This window comes from Perognathus longimembris, chromosome 3 (assembly GCF_023159225.1).
Source record: "Perognathus longimembris pacificus isolate PPM17 chromosome 3, ASM2315922v1, whole genome shotgun sequence".
NCBI classification, from domain to species: domain Eukaryota; kingdom Metazoa; phylum Chordata; class Mammalia; order Rodentia; family Heteromyidae; genus Perognathus; species Perognathus longimembris.
The window spans coordinates 96,907,343-96,922,175 of NC_063163.1; the positions used below are offsets into that span (position 1 = coordinate 96,907,343).

Sequence of the window (14,833 nt, forward strand, 5' to 3'; positions counted from 1 at the left end):
GTGTTGTTTATAATTTTAAGTGGAAATCATGTAAAATTTGGGAAAATACTAGTTTCTTTCACTTGGAAATTCAGTCCTGTTGTGCGTATCATAGTGTACTTTCTTTTTTCTTCTGGATAAAGACCCAGACAATGGTGTAGATAGAGCACAATTAGTTATCTGTTCAGCTTCTGAGCAGTTTCTGTTATTGCTTACTGTAAGTAAAACACAGCTATGTACCTTTGTGTGTATATGTGATGCTTGAGCCATGACAAAGCATCATAGAATAGGTGGCTGGCAAACAAAAGTTTATCTTTTCCCTTTCTTCTTCCTTTTTTAAAAATTGTGCCAGTCCTGGAGTTTATATGTAACTCAGGGTCTAGGCACTGTCCCTGAGCTTTTTTTGCTCCAAGTTAGTGCTCTACCACTTGAGCCACAGCTCCATTTTGGCTTTTGTTTTGGTAGTTAATTGGGTATAAAAGTTTCACAGATTTTCCTACATGGATGTCTTTGAATCGAGATCCTCAGATTTTAGCCTCCTGAATGACGAGGATTATAGGCATGAGTCACTGGCACCTAGCAAATGATTTCTTTTTCCTGGTCCTGGGGCTTGAACTCAGGGTCCCCGTGTTATCCCTGAGTTTCTTTGTGCTCGAGGCTAGTGCTCTACCACTTGAGCCATAGCACCACTTCTGGCTTTATCTGAGTAGTTTATTAGAGATAAGAGTTTCATGGACTTTCTGGCGTGGGCCAGCTTTGAACCGAAATCTTCAGACCTCAGCCTCCTGAGTAACTAGGATTACAGGTGAGAGCACTGGTGCCCAGCTAGCAAATGATTTTTTTATTATTACCATGCTTGTCTATCTCTCTTCAGAAAATGGAGTGTAGAGGAAACAAAGGCTATGGTCTTGTTGTGTTGTTAAGAGTTCAGCTGCTAAGGAGGACAAATGCTGCTTTTGGCCTTGGTGCTGGGGCAGAGCAGGCTCTTGGTGGGTACATTGCTTTTAATCCTGCCTCTCCTCTGAGCAGCTCAGCTTGTGAACAGTTTTGTTGTTGTTGTTCTAAGTCATTCATAAAGTATATATCCTTAACACTTACTGTTTTTAATTTCCATAGAGATAATTAGTTGCAAGGAAGAATAGCATGCAATCCAGAGTATGACCTTTGTCCTCAGGAACTTTCACGTTATTTCTGAAGCATCATATTTCCAGGCCTTTTGAAATTATGTTTTTTACTGGGCATAATTTAACCTTTTCCTGATTCACATTTATCATTACAACTGCTCATTTTCTGTCTCACATACACATCTAGTTTTGTGTGGTCTTTAGACTTCCATTCATTTCTGCATTACAGTCCTCAGCCCTTGTATCCTGTGATTTATACCAAGGAAACCTGGTAGCCAGCCAGGACGTAAAAGCAGAAACAGTATTACGGAGTCTGGAGTAAAGTGCCACCCACAGGGGCACTGCGACTGAGCACTGGCCCCTCCCGTCACTGGTGACAGCTTCATTGGTCATACTCCTCAAGAACATTGATCCAAAGCAAAGTGTTTCAGTTTCTTGTGATAGTCTCTTACATGAAAGGAAAGGCAGACTCTGGGGTTTGGGGCTCTGGAGAGAAGATGAGAAGGTGGCTCTCAGGTGCGGGCATATTATCTTTTTAGAGTCTTTGCTGTTTTCTTTCTGCCAAAAGTGTACCTGCTAGGTATAGAAACCAGTCCACTGACAGATTCAGTCCCTGCAGCAATCCATAGGTTCATTATGAGGTGAGCATGCTGTATTGAGTATCCCTTTCTGAGATTATTTCCTCCTGTGCTTCTGCAAGTCCCATGAGCATTTCACATCCAGGCTGCCTGCACTTGGATGGCCTGGATCATTTTAAATGCATTGCATATGATTTTTTTTTCCAGTCCTGGGCTTGAACTCAGGGCCCGAGCACTGTTCCTGGCTTGTTTTTGCTCAAAGCTAGCACTCTGCCGCTTGAGCCACAGTGCCACTTCTGTCCTTTTCTGTATATGTGGTGCTGAGGAATTGAGCCCAGGGCTTCATGTATACAAGGCAAGCACTCTTGCCACTAGGCCATATTCCCAGCCCCTGCGTATGATTTTTGAAATAAAAAAGTTGCATGAGAGGAAAGACCAGTGGTCATTCCAGTCTCCTATACTGTCTCAATATGCATCTGGTGCTTAGAATGGTGAGGTGAGCAGGTAGCCTCCTGAAATGTGAGTACCAAGGGAGCAGTGGTGCCTCCAAAACGTGTGTGACATTTCCCTGTCAATGCAGTAGCCTCAGTCTGCTTGCTGTCATCTGTTAATGTTCTTGTCTTTGGAGTGTATTTGGCCTCTCTCTACTCTAAAACATTCAGATTCTCTGAACTTTGCTCCTGGATGTCTTTCTTGTTCCCTCAGATTTTTCTTTTTCTTTTACTCTGCTTATAAGGTACTGAGGAATCGAACCCAGGCTTTTATGCATGCTAATAAGCAAGTACTCTGCCACTAAGCCATATTCCCAGCTCCCTCATATTTTTCTTAGCCCAATATGTTACCCAGCAAACTCTTGCTGAGTGCCTGAAGACAGTGCCAGGCTTTCTGCCCAGGCCTTGGTGAGTGTGGAAGGGAAGCAGAGTCGTGCAAATGGGGTGCATCTCAGTGAGCCCTGAGGATACCACATGGCAAAGGCTTTTGTGGCTGTTTCTAAAGCCACTCAGTCTTCATTTCTGGCCAGTGGCAGGGTCTCCATATGTTTGGAGATCCAGCACAACTTTTTTAGGTACTCATGGGCCTTTCCTGGTGTGTAGGGAGCAGTCTTGTGCTTTGTGGAGTGAACACTATCTTGGGGGGAAGGTGGGAAGACATGAGAAGAGGGCAGGAAATATCCACCTCTGGTAAGAGGTCTCTGTGTGCCATTCCCTAATAGACTCTTGGAATTGGTTGCTTTTTCCATCTGTGTGTGGGAAAGTGCGCCCGAGGTCCTCTAGCTGGCCAGAAGTGACCTTAGCATTCATGGTGTAGTCCATGGACCGGAGCCCATGGGCTCCTGTCTCATCCTCGCTTCTCAGTGATCATCTGCAGAGTGGTTGCCTTCAGATCAATGAATTATCAACTGTTCCCTAAGACTTGTGGAGATGGAGAGCAATAAGCCTTTGAGGTGAAGCTGCTTCTTTGAACCAGAAGGTCCTCCATGAACTGAAGACCTTCTCAGAGAAGGGGTCTGAACAAAGTTTTCTTTTTTTTTTTTTTGCCAGTCCTGGGCCTTGGACTCAGGGCCTGAGCACTGTCACTGGCTTCTTTTTGCTCAAGGCTAGCACTCTGCCACTTGAGCCACAGCGCCACTTCTGGCCATTTTCTATGTATGTGGTGCTTGGGAATCGAACCCAGGGCTTCATGTATATGAGGCAAGCACTCTTGCCACTAGGCCATATTCCCAGCTCCTGAACAAGGTTTTCTTGTGTGGAGTAGTACCTGGTCACCTCAAATGATCTGCAGAGCCTTCATTACAAGATTTCATATCCAGTTCAGTCAGCCTGAACACAAAATGGGTGACCTTTCCCCCGAGGATAAACTGAAGGCCTCCAAAGATGCTTTGGAATTCCCGTTAAACATGACTGTTCTCTTAAAAAGACTGGGAAAGTTGTTGGGGGAAAAATGGGCTACAACTTTCACATGCTCAGCCTTCCTTTCCCACTGCCAAGCTCTTCCTCAGTGTATACCCAAGGTAAGTGTTATTTCAGGGGCATTGTGAGTGTCCTAGGTGATAGAGATTGCTGATAAGCAAAAAGAATCAAAAAGATTGGGGAGGGGAGAGGTTTGAACTCAGGGCCTTGCACTTGCTAGCCAGGCACCCTCCTGCTGATCCACAAGCCCACAGAACCAATTCTTAAACTGCTAGTAAGAACCCTTATGACGTGCCTTGAGTTCATACATTAGCTATGGCAAGACGTTGACTAGGCCAACACTTCTCTCTTCCTGGGGGTTTCCTGAGTTTCCAGAAAGCATATCTCAGGGATCATGTCTGCTCTTCTCTGAGAGCGCAGTCTCCATTTCAATTTGGGGAGAGCACTGTAGATATTTGTGATCTATCCTGAGCTGTCTCTTTATAAGTAGGTAAATTTGACTTTAAAAAACAGTTGTAACATGTTACACCCCAAACATAAGCTGTACCCTAGATTTTATTTTTGTGATTTTATTTTGTGTGCATTTGAAGTTGCCTTCCTGGAGCTTTCTTGCAGCTCTGAGCATTGGGCTTGAACACAGCTGCTTCTCAAGCAGGGACAACCTGGCTTTCTTGGGCTTTTGGAGCAGCCAGTCAAGGGGATAATTTTCAGGTTCCTTTGAAGGTGTCAGAGTTACTCCTGGTGGGGGAAGCTGTGGGACACCTTGCCTCCTGCTCTCACCTGTTTGTTTCTTTGTGCTTTTTTTCCCTTGTTTCCATTTCCTGGAGTTCATTTTGATAAATATTATTTTATATGTTCTGATGCACATAGGCATTGTGCTTTTGTGTTCCTCTCCTAAGAGTAGTCTTTGCTTGCTTTTATGAAACATTTTTTCTTTTTCTCTTTTGTCTGGGACCAGAGCTTAAACTCAGTACCTGATGCTGCTCTTCATTGGCTGGTGCTATACCAACTGAACCATACCTCCAACCTCACTGAAACATATTTTTGACCGCTGGGCCATAATAAACCCCTTTTGAATTTTTTTTTTTGGTCAGTTGTGGGGCTTGAACTCGGTCTGGGCACTACACTGAGCTTTTTCATTCAAGGCTATCACTCTACTACTTTGAGCCACAGTGCCCAGTTTGCTAATGGTTAATTGGAGATAAGAATCTCACAGACTTTTCTGCCTGGGCTGGCTTGAAATCACTGTCCTTAGATCTCAGCCTTCTGAGTAGTTGGGATTACAGGCATGAGCCACAGGAGCTGGCTCCCTTCTGAATTTAAGCAGTATACTTCTTGGTAAATCCTCCAGAATAACTTAGTTGTTTATGAACTCTACTTTGTAGCTAGTTACTGGTATAGGCTAGTGTGTTTGTGTATGTGTGTGCGCGCGCACGTAAGCAAACTGAGTTTGACCAAAATTTACCATTTATCCATCTTTAAATGTACAATTCAGTGGTTTTAAGGACAGTCAAAATGTGTTGCATCCATTACTACCATCTAATTCTAGAACTTTCCATCAACCCTCCCAAGGGAACCATCTATACAGCAAGCCGCCATTCCTGTTCCCCTCCTCCAGCCCCTGACAACCAGTAATCTACTATTTGTCCCTGACCTTTCTAGATATCTCATATAAATGGATTCACATACTCTGTGGCCTTTAGTGTCTAACTTCCATTTACTTTTAGGATTTATTCATCCTGTAGCACACGCCAGTGTTCCATTCCTTTCTATGGCTACCAGATATTCCACTGTATAGATATATACCACATTTCATTTATCTGTTGGTGGACATTTGGGTTGTTTTCCCTCTTGTGGCTCATGTGATGCTGCCGTGTGAACATTACTGTCCAGCTGTCTGAACATCTGTGTTCAGTCATTGTAGGTCCCTTCCTAGGAGTGTAACAGGTCATGGAGATTGTTTAACCAGCTGTGGATGAGGATTTTAGTTTCCTCTGCATCCTCAGCCACTCTCGTATTTTCCTTTCTTTTTGGTGTTGGGGATTGAACTCAGGGACTCGTGCATGCTTTCTGCATTTGAGAACTATAGCCCCAGCTTCTTTCTTTCTTTCTTTCTTTCTTTCTTTCTTTCTTTCTTTCTTTCTTTCTTTCTTTCTTTCTTTCTTCCTTTTCTTTTCTTCTTTTTTTAAATTTTTAATTAATAACCATCCTAGTGAATGTGAAGTGGCATTTTGTTTTTTTCAACTTACATTTTTCTGGTGATAAATGGTGTTCAGCATCTTTCTATGTGCGCATTGGCCATTTGTAGAGATCACCTTTGGAAATATCTGTTCAAGTCTTTCTGCATTTAACATTTGGGCAAGGTCATTCATCTTACTGTTGTTGAGTTTGTAAGCTTGTTTGTCATGGGCATAGTAAAATAACCCTCATGTATAATCCCAAGCTAGCACTCCCCAGCACAATGTCCTCCCACCCCCACTACCTGGGGCCTCATCAGAGCTGACACTTCCCAGTTACTGTTGGTTTGCTTGAACTGAGATTCAAATAAGGTTCCCACATTGTGTTTGAGTAATGTGGCTTTTTGTTTGAACTCAGTGTCTTGTACTTGCCGGACAAACAGTCTGCCCGTGTTGAGCCATACTTTCAGCCCTTACTGCTTTAGGTTATTCTTTTAAATAAGGCTGCTTTTTGCCTAGGCTAGCCTGAGATGGTAATCCTCCTATCCATGCCTTCTTTGTAGCTGGGACGACATTTGTGGAACACCATTCTCAGCTGATTTTTTGAGATAAGGTCTTACTCTTTGCCCAGACTGGCCTTGGATTCTGAGGCATAAGCCACTGCACCTAGCTAATGTGTCCTTTGTAGGTCTCTCTCAGCCCATAATTTCCCTACTTTTTCATTTTCCTTATGGTTTCTCTTTCTTTCCCTTTCCCCTCTCCCTTCCCCCCTCCCTCCCTCCCTCTCTTGCTCTTTCTCCCTCCCCCCCTCTGTCTACCCCCCCCCTTTCTCCCCTGGGACTTAAACTCAGAGCCTGGCCACTGTCCCTGAGCTTTTGTGCTCAAGCACTCTACCACCACTTGAGCCACAGCTTCACTTCCAGCTTTTTCTTTTTAATTGGTTAATTGCAGATAAGAGTCTCACAGACTGACTTCAAACTGCCATCCTCAAATCTCAACTTCCTAAGTAATAAGGATTACAGATGTGAGCCACTGGTTCTTGGCTTTTACAGTTTCTTTTTGAAGGACCTGGATTGAATGTCCTGTAGGAGAACATCACCCATTTTGGATTCTGTGGACTATATTCCCACAGCGTTGTCCCTGTTGTAAAACTGGTAAGTAGAGCCAAGGCTGATTGTGATTCCAGGTCATATTTTGGCAGAAGCCCCTACCCTATGGAGTTGTGTGCACTAGCACTGATTCTCATCACGGTTTGCTCAGAGTGGCTGCCAGCTATTTCCACCAGTGGTGGGTGCTCCTCTGTCAGTCACTCTTTACAAAGAAACTCCTTGACGGATCTTTGGTTCCTGCTTGGTGCTCTCCCTTGACGTCGGAGCATGCGGCGTCCAGGCTGGACTGCATGACGTTCACATTTCACATGCTCTCACCACCCACCGAGCATGGCACTCAGTCTCAGTTTGGATAGGTGCTCCTCCCTCAAGGCCTGTACTTGAAGGTCAGCTGGAGAGATATCTTTAAAGAAAATAATACCTATACCAGGCACTCTGGTGGTGGCTCATAATCCTAGCTACTCAGGAGGCTGAGATCTGAGGATCACGGTTCAAAGCCAGCCCTGACAGGAAAGTCTGTGAGACTTTTTAACTCCAATTAACCACCAGAACACCAGAGGTGCTGGGGCTTAAAATGGTACAGCACTAGCCTGAAGCAAAAATGCTCAGGAACAGCGCCCAGGCCCTGAGTTCAAAGACCCACGACCAACCAAAAGGGGGAAAAAAAAAAAAGGAAGATGATACATAAACTTATGCCAGCTGGTTGAATTGGCTGCAGCCTTGGGGTCAAGCCAAGTATAGGAAAACTTGAGAAACTTGACTCAAAATTGTGGTGCAGAGTGAAGACTGGGGTCCTTGTTAGAGAACCTCCTGCCAGGGGCAGGGGCACGAAACTTCCTTGGCTACCTCCCCTGGCTTATTCCTCCTACACTGTGAGATTAGCACCATGGTTCTCTCCCCAACATAGAGCAGAGATTGGCTGAGCTTCAGGAAGGAGAGGGCAGTGCCCCGGGCCATACAGAACATGTTCCATGCACACCTCTAGGGCCTCTGGGCCATCTGTGTTGAATAGCTGTGATGGGGTCAGAATCACATCTTGGCCATGATTTCCTCTCTTGCAGACATTACATCCTGTGAACCTACCACACACACAAAAGGTGCCCCTTCCTGCCTCACCCAGGCTCTCAGATCCCCTCCACCCTGCCTCACAGTGTGGGGTGGGTGCCTGGGCAGGGTGGGTAACTCACCCCTGCTCCCAAAAGCCAGGCTGTGACTGCCCCGCAGGTTTCCTTTGTGAATTCTGTCTCAAAGCTGGTTCTCAGTCAGACAGCGGACAGTGCTGCTGCGTGTGGTCCTGTGGACTACACTCTGCACAGCCCCATGGGTATGAGGAAGTGGGTGATGAGAGATGAGTCATGCCCTTTGGCTTCTTGCCCTATGCTCATAAAAATGGCATTTCCTTAAATAGATCAGAGCCTTAATAGCTATTTAAAGAGCATGTGGTATTTAGGGGTGTGTTTTATGGCCCTTAATTAAGCTTCAGACAAATTTGAACATTTCTAGATATTTTGTGCATACAAGGGAACATCCAGAGAGGCCCACCTGACAGCCACAGGCAGGTCACACCCTCATAGGGCAGAGGAGCAGTGGGCATCTCCTCACAGGGGCTCTGGTGACCTTACTGCTCTGTCCTCGTACTCCGTAGTAGCTGTTGCCCAGATGGCAGGACACAATGGAGCAGGAGCTTCTTGGGCTTTTGTTTTTGTCTACCCTGAATCAGATAGAGAATTAGCTTATAGAAGAGAAAAAGCCCTCAGTGGGCCTGAAAACTTCTTGTACAATGTGGATTCATCAGTTAGGATCTTGAATTACAATTACTGGCATAGTTTAGAATAGCATGGTCTACTCTAAAAACAAAATTGTTTTCCTTCTTAGATAGGCACTGTTGTCTATGAATATTGAACAATGGAAGTCCTGTCAGCCAGGTGCTGGTGGCTCATGCCTGTAATCCAAGTTTGGAGCCTGGTGTGATGTCTCACATGTATAATCTGCATTACTTTGAAAATGGAGATTGGAAGGACCACAGTTCAAGGCTACCCAAACCAAAATATTAACAAGACCCATGGCAACCAAATCTGGACATGATAGTATGTGTCTCTTCTACAAGTTGTGTGGCAGGCACAAATAGGAGGATCACAATCTAGGCCAGCCTGGTCACAAACAGGAGGCACTATGCACAACCTAACAGATGCTAAAAGAACTAGAGATGTGGCTCAAGTGGTAAGCACAGTTCAACTTTGGCTGGAAAAAGAGCTTGTGTTTCTGGGGTATGCTGGCTTCCCCAGCTGCTGTGCTGTCCATGTGGCAGCCAGACCTGCAGCCCCTGCCTGCAACTGGGGAGCCACCTTTCTGGGAAGAAACCCCAGAAGCTAAGGATTTGCCTGTGCACTAGACCTTCATGAAGTAAATAAATGGTATAAAAATGTGAAAAGTGTAGAATAATAATATTATTATCATAGTACTAGGGTTCTACAAACTCAGGGCCTCATGCTTGCTAGACACATTTCATGTCAGCAAGCCCCTGGCTTGCTTTAGTTGCTTTTTGGATAGAGTCTCATTTGTGCCCAGGCCAGCTTGGATTGTGATCCTCCTATTTAACATTATCTTGTGTGGCAGGGATGACAGATATACTGAGATTTTATTGGTTTGAGTGGTGTGTGTGTGTGTTGGGGGGGGGCGCGGATCTTATGAACATTTGGCCTAGGTTGTTTGCCTACCTCTACCTAGGAAGCTAGGTTTTCAGCAGTCAGACAGGCAGGTGGGCTGGCTGGTCTGTGTATGTATTGATTGTACTGGGGATTGTTCTGTACATGCTAGATAGGCTCCTGTGCCACACTTCAGCCGGCCTAACACTGTTAGGAAGTCATCTGCTTTGTGTTTCTTAAGCCTGATTTGTGGCTGTTCTCCCTTTCACTGGCCGTTATTTGGCTGTGGTTAATGCGACCCAACTGTTATTAATTTCAGGAGAATTTTTTGAAGTCCCATTGCACTCTCAGCAGCACTACTGCATCTACTGGTCTTCTCTTTTCTCTGCTTTTTCTTTTCTTATTTCCACCCCACCCACCCCAGTTCTGGTTATCATCCCACATGCTAGGCAAGTGCTCTACTACTGGGCCACATCCAGCCCATCTCTTATAAGCACATTCTTGCTTTGCCTTCTAGTTCTCGTCCCTCCTCTCAGCCTGCCACCCCGCCACCCCATTGCCATGGTAAAGGCTTTTCTCCCGAGTGTGGCTGTGAACTTCCATTTCACTACCTGCTATCCCACCCTCAGTGGGACTGGGGCATCAGCTTTTCTTCCTCTCCATCTTGTCTCACAAGCTCTGTACTCACGTGTCAGTGCCACTGGATCCCTGCAGGGTGTCTCAAGAGTACCTCAAACTGCCTAAAATGCACCCCCTGTCTGTTTGAACCCCTCCAGTGAGCTCTGCTTCCAGAAGCAGAGCCTCTCATATGTCCAGTCTGTCACCAGATGGGTGTACTTCAGCTCCCAAGTATCTTCATTGTACCCCAGCCTGCCCTTCAGCACATACTGCCTCAGACCTCTGCCATTGCCCGTGAGTCCCCATTCCCACCCCCAGCCACCTCCAGCCCCTTTTCTGATCCCAAGCCAATGACATTTCTCTTTGAAGCCCCGACTATGTCAGGTCCACAAGTACTACAAAGCAGCACCCCTTGAGCCTGGCCCCAATTGAAGGCCTGGTGGCCCTTGGTGGGGATCCACAGAACGGGCCAGTGCATTTTCAGAACAAGCGGTTGGTCCCAGCCCTCACCCAGCAGGCTTCAATGCATGGCTGGGGCCACATTCAGCCAGAGCCTATGCTTAGGCCGCAGGTCTGAGCGGGTCAGTCTGAGCGAAGGCATGCCATCGTGCAGGGATTCAGCTGTGGGCTGTGCTTACATGGATTCTGTAGAGCCTCTTCAGACCTGCAGAAACTAGGTCCACACAAGGAGGTCCTGCTGGTCCTGCTGCAGGCCCCTGTGGAACACTTGGGGATTTTAAGGGAAGAGAGGAAGAAGGGAGGCCCATGCAGTGGCAAGTGGCTGTGTCCCCTCTTTCATCTGAGGGCAGGTGGGGGCGTCTAGGGCATGTGCAGCTTGTATTGGATGTGGTAGGCGCTGTCTGCAGCAGGGGACCCTGGAAAGTCATAGCTTCATGCCTCACCATGTATAGGTGGTGTCTATATGATCACTTCACAGAAGAAGCCCGAGACCAAGCCAGGGCCACATGCCCAGGAAGCATCAGGTCTGCCCCACACCCTGCCCACAAGTGTTATGTTGGTGATATATAGTTAGGTTTTTTTTCCCCCCGTGGAACAAAAAGTTTCCTTTTCCTCAGTTGCCCAGAAGACCGGATATGAACACTTTATCTATCCCCAGGAAGGCCCATCTACTTGTACTTTTGCCCCTTGCTTATACAATGACAACATTTGGCTTTGATCTCAAGGGCAGCAGGGACAGGACACCAGGCTAACCTGTACGGTCCAAGCAGTGAGAAAATGCCAAGAGGCCACTTGTGGTGGCCACCTGCAATGGCAGGGTGAGGTCTAGGGCCCTCCACCTGGGGGCCAGGAGTCCACGCCTAGTCCAGGTTGAAGAGCTGGTGGCAGATGGGGCAGGGGTGGCCTCGAGAGGGTGGGGCAAATGAAGCTGCCTCCCTGGTAGCTCAGGGTGGGTCTATGCCTTCGTGGATTTCTACTCTGAGAGGGGAGGGGTGCCTGGCTTCCTTGCTGCCTTTTCTACCGCTGAGTCTGGGCTTCTCACCTCAGACCACTGACCTTTGTGATCTAGTGGGTATCATCTCATTAGTAGCTAGACTTAAATGGGAGAGGTGAGGTGACCATTGGGTTGGGAGCAGGGGGCTGCTCCCTCAGGCTTCAGGTGTCGTCCTCTTCCTGAAGAACAGCCTCCCTTTCCCCCCTCCCAGCTCTTCGGGCCTCTTCAGAGCCTTTAGGTAGGGGTAGGAGGCCTATGCACAAGTGAGCACTAGGCTTTGATGCTAAATGGCCTTGGAGAGCCTGGTCCCCATGTTACCTGTGGGTCTGCCCTGCTCCTCCCAGCCTGCGGGGAAGGGAGGAAGTGATGCAGCCAGCCTGACATCGGGCTTTGTTTTGATCTGAAATGATGTTGTCATTGAGTGCCATGTGAATGTCCTCTGGGTTCCGGGGGCTAGGGCCATGGCCCGTGACCTGGTGGAGTCTCTTCCTGGAGGTTGAGAAGGCAGCTACTCGGCGAGGGCCCGGCTTGTGTGGAGGAAGTGGGGCCTCAGCTGGGGCACCGGAGCCTCTGCCTCTGCTGCGAGGCAGTGAGGCCAGGCACGTCCGCGACCCTGGGGGAGCTGCCTCCGGTCCAGAGAGCAGAGGGGCCCCGTGGCAGGAAGAGGAGCTTTGTCTTGCTCCAGAAGCCAGTGTGACCTCAAGTGAGGTGCTGCCACAGGCCTCATGGAAAGCGCCCTGCCCCTCCAAGACCACTGCTGTGGCTCCTTCGTCAGCTGCTCTTATCAGGAGGACTTGCCAGAGGCTGGGGCTGGTGTTGGACTTCAGAGTGGGCTTTTTGGGAGGGGGGATCCTTTCTTAAGTAGTAATACCATTAATTATTTTCCTCTGCATTCTGAACGCAGGGCCCTGTGTTTTAATTTTACCCTGAGCCCTAGAGACCGCATAGCTAGTCAGGCCTGGCCTGTTCTTCATTTCCCTCACATACTTTCTTCCTGCCTCCTCTCTACCCATGTGTAGGCTATTTGAGAAATGCAGTGCTTTGCATAGGGCATGAGGAGCAACCTGATGCCTCCTGTAAGACTGCCCTGCCATGGCCGGGGCCTGGCCTTCCATCTAGAGCCCTTGGTTTCGCCCCAAGGACTGTGGATAATGATGGGAAAAACTGGTGATGGCAAACATTACAGACGTGGCTCACAGGGCCCCCGACCCTGCCTTCCCTGCTGCCTCACCCCATCTCCCAGGGCCTGGCTTCTCCCAGATGCAGCCTGCTGCCCTAGTTGGCTAAGTCCTGAGAATCAGACAAGCTAAGAGGGGCAGCCATGCCCACATAGATTGTGTCCCTGCATGGCAGTTCTTGGGGTGCTTCAGTGGGCAGCAGCTGTCAAATACCATTTATTTCAAGGTGCCTTGGTGACATCTTGAGCCCCTGAGATAGCAGGGGAATAGTTTGGGGGGGGGGGGGGACTGATGCACCTCGTGCAGGTAGACCCATCATTCCCAACAGAGGTGCAGTACCCTGCCCACTGCCAGCTTACACCCCCTTTTCCTATACCTCCTGGTAGGCGTCCATTCACTGTACTTTCATGTGGCCGCTTTCCTCCATAGCCAGATTGGAGAAGCTGGTTCACAAGAGGAAATGACCTAAGTAATCATTGCTGCTGGAGCCGCTGCGCTTTGGTAGGCTCATGCCCAGAAGAGCTGCTTCCAGAGGGGAGAGCTGTGCATGCAGCAGCTGCAGCGACACATTGATTGGGAGATGATACTGGTGAGGAGTCAGCCTGTGCCGCTCTCTGAAGGGAGTTCCCAGAGCCACGATGCTAGGCGAAGCCCCGAGGGCTGACTGGCCGGCTTGCCTCCCCCTTTCCATCCCTCCATCCCTGCCTGACCCTCACCGCTGGGCTTGCTCCCCTACTAGGCATTAGGTGCGATCAACTTGTAAAGAAAGGCTGAGATTGGCGAAGTGCTTTGTAAACTTTGTAAAACTCCGTGGGACTGTGAATAATGATGGTTTTATTTGTCAGATTACTCATTTCTGGGAGGAGTAAGCACAGCTCAGACTTAAGAAATGAGATCTGGGCTTTCTCAGTCAGCCAGCAGCTGACTCCCAGTGCAGTTGACAGTAGTGTGAAATAAACAGTGAGGTATTGGGGGCGGACACTGTGCTTTTTCCACTTGTATCATTTACATAAAGTGTGTGAGTTCCCAAAATGAATATGTGTAGTTTCATCTCCAAACAGACTTTCGCAAATAAGAGTAAAGACTGCACACCAGCTGAGTTTCAGTGGAATAAGAGCATGCTGAGTCTGTCACAGTGTTTCTTGGTGTAGCATGGGGGTTACGCAGCCCAGCACTGAAATTATTTTTTAACTGCCAATACGTGGCATTGGGTCTTGACTGGGCTCCTGTGTCAGCATTCTGTCGGTGGACAGAAGGCATTCTGGACATACTGAGATGCACACCGTCTAAGGCAATGTTGTTGTTGTTTGAGACAGGACTTCACTTGCATGTAGTCCAGGCTGGCCTGGAACTGATGATCTTCCTACTCTGGCCTCCTACCTGCTGGGATTACAAGGGTGTGTCACTATGCCCAGCTTGAGGATCTTTTGCAAATGCTTTGACAAACAGTGAGGAATGGATTGCATTTCAATAAACAGTGTTTATAAACCTCATTAATTGTTACCCACCTCTAGCAATCTACTGTCACTACAGCCAGACCTAGCAGAAGCCTCTCAGGGTATGGAGCACAGACGTGACCACGCAGGGGCAGCAGCTGGTGGGTGGGATGAGGAATCCATAAAAGGCCCAATCATAGACACCAAGTAGGTCTTGAGACATGGCTACAACATGTTGAGGTTTCTCCTCCATCTCTCACTCTCTCTGGGGTTTGGTTTATGTGTTTTGGAGGCCATGCCATTTGCAGGCTGGTCTGACCCTTTTGTACATGCTTGAGAATCACAGAGTGTATAGCTTATGTCATTTTCTTTTCCCTCAGAATATCGACATCACAAACTTCAGCAGCAGCTGGAACGATGGGCTGGCCTTCTGCGCACTCTTGCACACCTATCTTCCTGCCCACATTCCATATCAAGAACTGAACAGCCAGGATAAGGTAAGGCAGCCCCCAGAGGGCCGGCTCACTGGGGCTGGGGGGAGGCCGCACAAGAAGTGATGCCCTCCATCAGTCCAGGAGCCATGGCCCTGTCTCATGATAGCCCTATCTTAAATTTATCTCATTCTG

At 47.9% G+C, this 14,833-nt stretch overlaps 1 protein-coding gene across 1 annotated transcript in view; it reads left to right on the plus strand.

Moving 5' to 3' along the window:
* The window catches only part of Specc1l (sperm antigen with calponin homology and coiled-coil domains 1 like), a 143,300-nt gene that overhangs the window by 124,244 nt on the left and 4,223 nt on the right, over positions 1-14,833 (plus strand). Inside the window, exon 14 of the mRNA XM_048343526.1 lies at positions 14,588-14,704. Coding sequence (XP_048199483.1) covers positions 14,588-14,704 — 117 coding nt within the window. The remainder of the gene's footprint in view (positions 1-14,587; positions 14,705-14,833) is intronic.